This window comes from Vulpes lagopus, chromosome 8 (genome assembly GCF_018345385.1).
Source record: "Vulpes lagopus strain Blue_001 chromosome 8, ASM1834538v1, whole genome shotgun sequence".
NCBI classification, from domain to species: Eukaryota; Metazoa; Chordata; class Mammalia; order Carnivora; family Canidae; genus Vulpes; species Vulpes lagopus.
Window position 1 is genome coordinate 12,891,493 of NC_054831.1, and position 10,855 is coordinate 12,902,347.

Here is a 10,855-nt window from a genome sequence, read left to right on the forward strand (position 1 = left end):
CTAGAAGGGAATTGGTGATACCAACTAAAATTGGGGAGGAATAAAAAATAGCATAGTCCCCAACAACATATTGACTTAAATATAAACAATTGTGACAATATTTATCAAGTATATAATTTCACAAATATTTTTATACCTGGTAATACACGGATTTCCATTTAACAGTCTAAAATAAAAAGATTACACTGTTTCAAAATAGTCTTCCACAACATTTCTTTTTTTGGTTTCCAATGCTCTCTCTCTTTCCCAAACCTCTCATATAAAGTTATTTGCCTTTAAAGATTAAAGTAGGGCTTCCTTATCTAGTTTCATTATAAGAATAAATAGTTCATCTAACAAATTTTTCCCTAATATCATAATGTTCACAGAGAGGAAGCAAAATTATTAATGTCAGATTAGATGAAAAATCCACCAACTATTGAAATAGCTTAACTAATATTATTCTGTATCCAGCTAATTGATACGGATTAATTTTCTAAGTTCTGAATCTTTGCACTTAGTAAATAGATCTTATTGAAAAAATAAGACTTTGTAGAATGCAATATGCCTCTACCTTTACCACTATCAAATACACACACACACACACACACACACATACACACACTGAAAACACTATGACATTCTTGGGGGAATCAAAAGATGGATATCCTTCTTTGGGCTTCAGTGCCCCAGGAAATTTAGCCTCAGTTTGGAAGTTGTAATCTGGTACTTATTTGCTTGTAGCTGTACATTTTGCAGTAAAAAAGTCATTTCATTTCAACAAACCTGGGGCACTCGGTACCAGACAAGATATGTAATAGTCCTAAAACTCTGCATAGAGAGCACTCAGGGAGGGTCCCCTTGCCTTCAGTGGCTCATATAATTCTAATTATCCATGAGTCTTTTTATAATCTAGGAAGAAGATGAGCCATTATAAAATAAGAACTATAACAAAGACCATTAAAGGTGGGGATTTTCATCAAACACTGACGATGAGATTGTTTATGTGTTCCCTTGGGCTTTTACCAAGAGGTTGTTTGGTATGAGCTTTTATTAAAGAAAACTGAATTCTTTCCCAATCCCCGCTGTACCTCCATATGCACAACACACCAGTAAGTAACTTTTCTAAGCTGAGGCGAGAGTCCTGTGAGTCAGATGAATTGCGTTTCTGTTACAGTTGAGCTGCCAATTTCACTTGGTCTCATCAAGACTAACTGGTAAACACCCTTCTTGACCAGGTGACACCATCACAGCCTTTGCAGAACTCATGGATTTCCTTGTTATGCAAGACTTGGGATACTTTTATTTATATTTACCGTTTTATTGCTTCTTCTTGTCTTCGGCGTTTTTCATTCTTCTCCTTCAAGTAGGCCAGGTTGGTTTCATTTCTCAAGCGGTCATTCTCTCGAGCAATGTCTGATGCATTCTGAATGACCAAACCATCATAGGCCTTCATCCCCATATCCTCAATATATTGGAGAAATGTGTCCAAAGGGTCTTCCTCAGGATTAGAACTCATCATCTTGGAGGGTATCATGTAAAAAGGAACACTTCCTGTAGGATGAGAACACAGGTTACCTTTATCAAAGGTGAAGGTAAAAAGCAAGGTGTTTGTTTATTCACCCTAATATCTCCTCAACTAAAAGCTCCAATGTTTATGGTAGAATCTATTGGGAGAAAATGTCTCATTAGATACTACAAACCATCAAGAGTGTTTGAGGTAAATATTAAATGAAAGTTGCCTGAGTAGCAAACACTCCCTCAAACTGACAAAATTAGCACATCGAAGACCGAATCTCTTGCGTTGAAAGGTAATGTGAGTGTACAAATACAATGTGCCAAGATCAACGTTTGGTTTATGTACTTAGAGTCAAGATTTTGTTTCTCAAAAATGTATTCTTATTTCTATTTGCCATAAAGACTTTCTTGCTCAATTTCAAATAAAATATGATTACTTGGAACAAACTTAAATTAGGTGTGGTTTTTTTTTATAATTTTAAACTAAGATCCACAAACCTAAAACAAGTGCCAAAATATCGCAGTAATCAAGGAAATACACATTTCTAATATAATTTATTTTGGAAATAATCCCTTTCTGATCCAACATTATTTTTCAAAATGGTGCTGCATCATGGCTGCCTACTTCAACTCAAATAGCATAGGTCACCAAGATCACATTAATCCTCAGCAGTCTGGTAATTCAAGCAATGACAACTACAGTTATCACTGCTACACGAAGATTTGAAAACCCAAACTATAGAACGGATTACTGAAAAACCAAAATCAAACAAAATCAACAACAAAACATAGGACTTTCAACCAACATATACTCTGCTCACCTACAAAATGATGGAAATAATAGCTTCTACCTCCTGCTGATATAATGATTTAGAGACGCGATGCTATAAAGAATTTAGCTTAGAGTTTAACACTAATAACCATATAGTAATGTTAGCTAATATTATCATAATAAAAGTACAGGTAGAAGATTGGCAGCAATGGTAATGTCAAATGTGTATATGAGTATAGATAGATGGGTGATGGATAACCAGCAGGCTCTGAAAATCAGGATGCCTTGAAATAGAAGTATCCAATGAATTATAGAAATCAATGAAGCTAGAGGATAGAGAAATGGTGCTTCAATCAATCAAAAAATAGAACTGAAGTTTAATTAATTAATTGCATACAAGATAAGTATTTTACCCTTCTAGCTTATTAAGGCCTACTGTCCTCAATTGCATATTCACTGTTGTATAGGAAACTGGTATAATTGAGTCAGATTGAAAAATCAAAAGCAAAATTAACAAGAAAAAAACTTGGCCATTTAAAATGATAAATTACATTTATGTCTTTTACGTTCTTTAAAAGTCTCAGAAAGACATTTTTGAAATATTCACCCAAATATCTAAGGTAGAAATCCTCGGCTTTCATTTTTGCTACTACGAATCATTTTCATTTTGATTTTTTTACAAGTATAATCATGTTCCATACCTGGATGGTAGCTATGGAAACTTTACTTCTTATCAGAGTTTATTAGCATTTCAGCTGTCAGTCAATTCATATGTTATTTGAGGCCCATTCTGAATTTAAAGATTTATTCTCCAATCTGTAAGAAATTGTTGAAACAAGAGGATACGAGTTGTTTGTTGACTCATGATTTCTTTTTTGTTACGTTTTATTATGTTTGGTTTGGTTTTAAGCCATAATGGGTTGGCAAATGAAATAGTCTTTTAATTCCAACTATCTAGCATAATTGAATTGTATTGTAATATCAGTCTGTGAGTTTAGATACTCAAGTGGTGGACACATGTGGAAATAAGAAATTACCGCTACAAACGACTGCAATTTTCAGAAAAAAAAAAAAGGAACATTATTCTCAGAAAGCTGAAGCATTATGATTATTAGGAATTCATTTTTACCAAGGACTTTAGCAGGGAGTGTGCCTGGATAAAAAAATATCTGTATAACTTTATGGCAATTAATTCTACCATAGTTAAGTGAGCCAAGTCAGTATTACAAGGATTCCACAGATAACGCCTCAGGGTGGAAGATGAACATTCCCACTTTGCCCTGGAGCAAAACTGCGTATATCCCATTGTGAAAGACATTACCTCAAAATTTGTATTTCTTCTGTTAAATTTTCCTCCCATCCAAATGACATCAGATATCCTTTATACAGTTATATATTCCAAATATTAACAAGGTTAATTGGGTACTTCTGAAAATTAATTATCTCTGTAAGTGGTCTTTCAAATTGCCTGGAGTTTAAATTGTGTTTATTCCAAGACAATATTAAATAATTATATCATAAAATATTTATCCCATGGAAAGTTGTACAATAAGATTTTTTTAAAAGTTGAGATGAAAATTTGAGGGGTAAAAAATCAACCATAAAATCTAGTAATACTTCCAGATAATGAAATGCAAATGTTGAATGCGAGCATGCTTGTCATCTAGTTCTAGGGAAGGATTTGATTCTATGATCATTCACTTATTCAATTATTTCTTGAGCATCTATTATGAACCAGGCACTGATAAAGGCAAAACTGTGTCCTTCTAGACATTTATATTGCAATGTAAAAGCACAATAAATAAAAAAATTGCCATGCAGTCTGACAAGGGCACCAATTCAGGTAACAATGGTGGCTTTCATTAGTTTGTCATGGTTTATGGTCACCATTTTTGAGGATGAACAAAGAAAAATTTTCGACAATTATATTCAAAAATAAACATAAACAATGGACTTGGACCCTACTAATGTTGAAGCATCACATTTTTCTGCTTTCTCATCCACATGTAAAAGGTAATTTGTAATGGGGGGCAGGGACAGAGGGCAGTTAGACAGTTCTGAAGAGCATAACTGAGAACTTGAGTAGTATGGCCTAGAAATCCCAATGGAAGCACCCCTAGGTCTCACTTTAGACAATCTAATGAACCCCTCCCTCTGAGCTTTAGTTTCCATGTTTTTGCAATGGTGGTTGGAATGATAACTTACCTCCTTACATTATTGGAGGTTCAGTTAGAAAATGAAAATCCAAGAAACATGAACATAATCATCAGTTACTAACGTTGCTATTAGATACTTTTCACAATTCTTAACTGTGGCCAAGATTATGTTTAGTAATCACTCCTTGATAAACACATTTTTACTGGAACATAACTGAATAGAATATTTAATGAAGTTCAACATTCTTAGGCACAGATGTGCAAATGGAGGCATGGAAGGCGTTCGCAGACTTGCCTCCTAACCATGCAGGCAGATCATTTATCCATTCTACACCATTTTCTAGGTATAGAAAATGAGGGTCTTAGCACATAAGAAGCATGAAGCTCAAAGACTTAGAGTCTTCCAAGCCAAAGGTATTTCTTAGCTGCTGAACTCTGAATGAACAGATTCATTCATTCACTCCTTACTAAAGGAAGATGAGGCCTCATTTAAAAAAAGTGAACTTGATGTGAAGTGTCTATCTTATTACAACTATTACCCATTTCTATGTGGTGAGAACCCACAGTCAGATATGATCATAAATCTGTTTCTCTTTCAGAAATGTATAGTTATGGCTAAGATGGATATTGAGTAAGGAACATTTTATACCACTAAAAACTAAGCTTCATTTTGACTGCTGGATATTAGATCAAGTTCATTTCTGGCCCTTGAATGACAACCCTGTACGCAAATATTTTATAGAGCTTTGTCTTGAACACTGAATCCCTAATATTGACATCTTAGGAAGACTATAATAGTTAAGAAGTGAAGAGGCCCCCACCTTTAGGTAGCATCTTTAGCTCTACCCTAATAAGTAAGAGATTCTTATTAGACCTCAAATGACTGCCTGGTACTTTTGGGACAACAAAGTGAGTGAGATTGAAAGGATCTGTTACTTTTGCATTCTCCAGTTATCCCCTTTATTTAAATTAGTATGTGTCTGCAGCCATTTTTGCTCCCAACAAATTAGGCATTTTAGCCCCCCCTAGAGCATTAGTTGAAAACTGACATCCATGGTCTTCATCTACAAGGTAGATAGATTTTGGTAAAAATACATGGCATAGACTCAAATAGTGCAAAATTTGTATGTGTGTTCTTTTTCTTGGAAGTTGTAGCTAATATTGAAAATCTGTGTCAGGGTGGTCTTAGGAAAGCACCTAAAATGACCGAGATCAGAATCTCCATACAAATCACAGAGAGCTTCACTTATTCCTTTCTTCCACTGCTATATTGTGTATTCATAAAACCCTCCTTTTGTTTGATTTTTGGATTACTGTATTTAAAATCATTACCATTCTAATAAAAGCTACAGATGTTGGCTTAAACACAACTGGATAGCTAATTGCTCATCTTTATTTTATTCTTTCACTCTTGTTAGTTATTTCCTGTAGACCACACCCTTCACAAAGCATATTTTATATAATATTGTGACACTTCCTAAAACTTGAAATTTCACTCTACTTAGCTAAGATGCACCAATTTAAACTGGTGAGATTGAGGTCATATTTAAAACACTAAGCATTTAACTTTGTATTCAATTAACCATGTCTTTATTTTCTTTTGTGTAAAACCATCACTGTACCTTTCCCATGCAGAGCCTAGAGCTGAAAGTATCATTACATTTCTTTACAATGTTTCCACTTAAATGAAACTATTTATTACATATACATGTAGAGCATAGAATATACATAAAAGTATCCAAATGGAACCCATAGAAACATAAAAATCCACTTGCTTATTTTCTCTTTCTGTACCCAAGAAACTCAAGAAGCTGAGACACTGCATGACTTTCAATGTTAAAGCCAAAAAAAGTGCACATTTTTGAGGATTCAGTGTATGCAAAAACTTTAAGAACATACATTTATGTAGATTTACCTTATAAATTAAGAAATCAATTTTTATAGCCTTAATTTACTAGAAGATAATTTAACGTGTCACTAATTCGTGTCAAGATTGGGTTCTCCATGGTATAGAAGGGATTTGATTAATTACAGGCTATTGTTGAAGAAAAGACACACAGAAAGGGGCAGATAACAATTAAGCATGCCATCTTCTTATACATGTTAAAGTATTTCTCTTTTCTTAAAATTCAGAACAAATTCCTCTTTTGGTGTAATTTCATGCATTGTGACATTCTGGCTCTACAAGAAGTGACTCAGGTGGGTGTGTACACCAACTTAACAGGCAAAGCCTTCTGATGGATCATTGACCACCATCCACCAAAAGTTGGGTTCTAGTATATTAGTATCATCTGAATGAATGAGCCCACTGGCCCTTGTGGGGGCCGGTTCTTTTAATCTCTTCTTAAAATGTTTGTTCAGAATTCCTGAAATAGAGTTGTTCTCCATCTAAAACTTTGGTTTTCCAAGATTTAAAGTTGTGAAAACTCCATTAATCCAGATATTTTCTGTATCTACCAAGTGATAGAGGAAGGAAAAGCAACTGTTGGGGAGAGAACTGCTTCTCCATTCTTGAAGTTAAGAAGCTTCTTAAATTTTAGTTCACAGTTAACCCTAAAGGATAATGTTATAGCTAGAATAATGTAAAGTTTATCTTGTGTTGTTTTTATGCTGCTGTTTGTTTTGACTGGGAAAAACAAAATACATACAAGGAAATAAATTTCTCAGTAGAAAGACTAGCATTTTGCCTTCATTTCACATTGTGTGTTTCATTTCATTTGCATATGGGAAAGTTAACCAGGCCCCATCCTTAGTTATTTCTGAGTTTTTCACACCACACCTGTCTCAATGCTGTGAGGAAGTTATTAGAATTTGAGCTATTAAAAGTTGATTTTCCCTCTCACTCAAATCATTCCATCCTCTCTAAGACAGAGAATCCTATTTCATGTAGCAGTATCAACTCCTCCAAATAAAAGTTTCCCAAGGCAATTTTTAACTGTATTTTTTTGGTCAGGAGAAGGAAAAAGATCTCTTACATATTTTGCATGTACTCAGACCAATTTGAAAACACATTGTGAAAATATAAGTATTTAAATAATCAGTCTTCACATACATATGTAAAATATGTATGCAAATTAATTTCTAAAATTTGCTGACTTCACATAGGATTAAATCAACAGACAAGATTGCCTGGTTATAATTCGTCACCTGTGTAAACCACGTCAAAATTGTTATTCTGATAATGTGTCAAAAATAAATCCTATCATTTCACTTTGATTATGCTTAAAATCCTGCCCTCGACCCCACAAATGGTCATGCTCATTTTCTTATTCAAACTTTCATCAAAATGCAGCTGTTCTGCCCAAAATGGGAAATGTTAGAGTTAAAACCACGAGAGCTTGTTGAAGTGACTACAAAGACGCTGATTGCTTTTTTTTCGCAGAAGGCAGATTACTTGATAGTGAGTTTTTCTCTACACTCTCCCTTCCCACAATGGGTAAAATGGGTATGGATCATGTTAATAGAGTAACATCATAAATCGGACTTCCCCAAACTTCCAGGTTGTCATGTGCTATTTGCCTACGGTCTAAAGAAATAGCACAGTTCCAGCAATATTAGGGACTCACACAAAATGTCAACGGCTGAGGTACTTTTCTGAGCCTTTGGCCAAATGTTTCCAGACGCTTACAAGGCAGTATTTGCAAAGTAGATATAGTCAGTATGATAAATTGCTGACTGGAGCTGCAATGGAAACCATCTAATTGAATTGAGAGTCTATGACTTTTTTTATTTCTTGTAACAATAGACAACCTTCTTGTCTCTAGGATTTTTACACTTCTCTTTCTAAACTTTGCTAATGCCCCAAGTCCTTGGGCTTCTCTATAGTTTCTTTTGAAGTGGTAGTATTTTTTCTCAGGTCTGTTTTCACTGATTTCCTTAACTGTCAATGTCCTTCAGAGTCCCCTTCTTTGCTGAGTTGGCAAACATATGTTGCAATGGCCACAGAAAAATAAAATAATTTTGGTATTTGTGGCTCACATATTCTAATACTAATCTGTTTACCAATTGACAGTATAAAAAATAAGTTGGAACATTATTTAACATGTGAAGAATTAGGAGAGGAGTTCATTTTCACTCTTGCTCCACAGTCATTATTTCATACGAGTTGGTTATAATTTTTTGCATGTTAAAATGACTAGAACTACATAGTATAACTTTTTACACTGAATTCCCTTATTTTGGGGCTATGTTTAAAAAACACACAAAAACAACAGTTCTATGGTACGGAAACAACTTTAGGCTTTCCTAATGAGAAGGAACAATATTATTTCATATAATAGTTCTTCCAGCTAGGGAAGACCTATATTTCTTGTATTTAAAATATTTCTGGTTCTTGAAAAAATTAAGGTGAAGACACTCCAACAAAATAAGTGTATATCCCAGGTAAAACAAGTCTACCAAAAGTTCAATAGAAAATATTTGTTGTGATAAGGTTAAGGAAATCTTTCTGATATTGAGTGATATTAAAATACATGTTTCTCAAAAAGGTTTAGATCTACTCAGGAAGAAGCAGTTTCAGCTTTAGTGTATGTCTGATAGTTTTTTTTTTTTTCTTGGTAGGTTTTTTTTTTTTTTTTAGAATGCAAAATTAGGCTGACACAAATGTGCTGAGAGACTGTTGTAAAATATTTATGGTATGGAATAGCAGATAAATAGCTAGCATGCACAACGTGAATGCCAATTAACACCCTTGAAAATATTTTCAATGCTTTTAATAATTTAACATGGCTTATTTTACCAATGAAAATCTAGTTTAGCCATTTCTGTGGTAATGTAACTAAGTGGGTGAGAGGGTACAAAATAGCCTGAGGCTTATTAAAGCCTTAGATGCCTTCGCTGTGGCTTTATTTCTGTTCCACCTAATAAGACATGCAAACTTCAGCATTAAGTATCCCCAGATAAAATCCATTCCATTTCATAACCAGATTGCTTGATCTATTTAGTGCTGGATTCAATTAGCATGCTTAGATAATCTGAAAAATGAGATACATACCAAAATTTAAGTCTCCAGGGAGAGCTAAGTGCAATAATCAGAAGGTGACTTGTGTCTTTCAGAGCCCTCTCTCGCGGTTGATCTCAGGGCAGTTCTGTAGGAGTAATCCAGCACCATAAGAAATAGACTTGTAGTTCAGCTCAGTTTTTCTTCAATTAAAGTGCATTGTGTCTGGATGGGAAAAGTGTCCATTCCCAGATTCTTCATCACTAGAGATCAGAGCATTCTTGATGTTCTTCCTATCAGATAAAATGGCCTTTAAAGTTTGCTAGGAAGATACGGTGGCAGAAGACAGGTGCTTGCTTCCTTAAATCGACATTCAGAGAAAAGAGGGCATAGCTAATGGGTGGGGATGAATACTCAGCCCCTCGCCTTCCAGGTCCAGCAGGAAAGAAATTGAATGATTTTACCCACTTTGCTACACAGATGATTACAAGACTCGAAGCAATCACCCAGGCTGGCTAAGGTGCCTCATTTGATTATATTCTGTGAAGACAAAAATAAATGAAAACAAAAAATCAGAAGCATCCTCTCTAAATGTCTCCTTTCAGCCAAAAAGATGCTCTTTCTCATTGCCACTTACATACAGAAGGTTTGGAGCAGCCTAGCTTGTGGCATCGTCCCTCCCCCGTGACAACCAGCTCTCTCTCTCCCATTCTCTCTCTTTCCCCTCCCTCCCTCGCTGCCCCTGACTCCCTCCCTTCCTGCTTCTCTCTCTCTCTCCTCTCCAGCTGCCTTAGTCTGTTGATGCTGCTGCTGATTAATCAGGGATTCTGAAACAAAGAACCTACCTTCTGAAATAAGCAGTAATCTTTCTTCTCTGTTTCTGCAATCCGTCTGCCTTGAACAGCAAAGCTGCCAGCATTCTAGCACCTTGGATAGTTCCTGCTCACTAGGCCCATTGGAAACGGAAGAAGAAACTGAAGAAATGGCAAGAAACCCGAAAGCAGCATCGTTCTACTTCGGATTTCGCCTCCCTGGGGCCTCCCATCCTCATTAAAGGCCTCACATCTAGGCAACAGAACCTCTCTCTTTTATCTATCTGAACTGAAGTCTGATTAGTCAATAATAAAATGAAAAGAGGATAAAGAAACCCCTTCATTTATATCCACTACAACACTAAAATTCAATCTTTGTGGAGAAGAAAAAATATAAATCCATCAAAAATAAATGTTCTTCCTACAGAGGGTGTTTAGGTGATAAGCTTTTCACCCCTGGCATGCCTAATGAAAATGAGCAACAACTTAAATGGAACATCGAGATCGCAGTTTGATAACCTTATTTGATATCAATTTTGCCTGCACCCTCCCTGCACAGCCGAGCCAGGCACACAATTACTGCTGACGTACTTCGGGCTGCTGCTTGGGGAAAGAGGGGAGGAGCCTTTTAACCTCATCAAAACAGCTTCATGCCACCTGCTCCCATGGCATGAGAACA

The 10,855-nt window shown here is 35.4% G+C and overlaps 1 protein-coding gene across 2 annotated transcripts in view; it reads right to left on the bottom strand.

Moving 5' to 3' along the window:
• NYAP2 (neuronal tyrosine-phosphorylated phosphoinositide-3-kinase adaptor 2) overlaps positions 1-10,020 on the bottom strand; it is a 255,854-nt gene extending 245,834 nt beyond the window's left edge. Inside the window, exons 1-2 of one of the 2 annotated variants that reach the window (XM_041767334.1) lie at positions 9,419-10,020; positions 1,296-1,533 (exon numbers count right to left, since the gene is read on the bottom strand). In XM_041767334.1, coding sequence (XP_041623268.1) covers positions 1,296-1,516 — 221 coding nt within the window. In that variant the 5' untranslated portion in view covers positions 1,517-1,533; positions 9,419-10,020. Of the gene's footprint in view, positions 1-1,295; positions 1,534-2,970; positions 3,066-9,418 lie in introns of those variants that run through there. The other variant, XM_041767335.1, reaches the window with a different exon arrangement.
• Between the last annotated feature and the right edge of the window lie 835 nt (positions 10,021-10,855).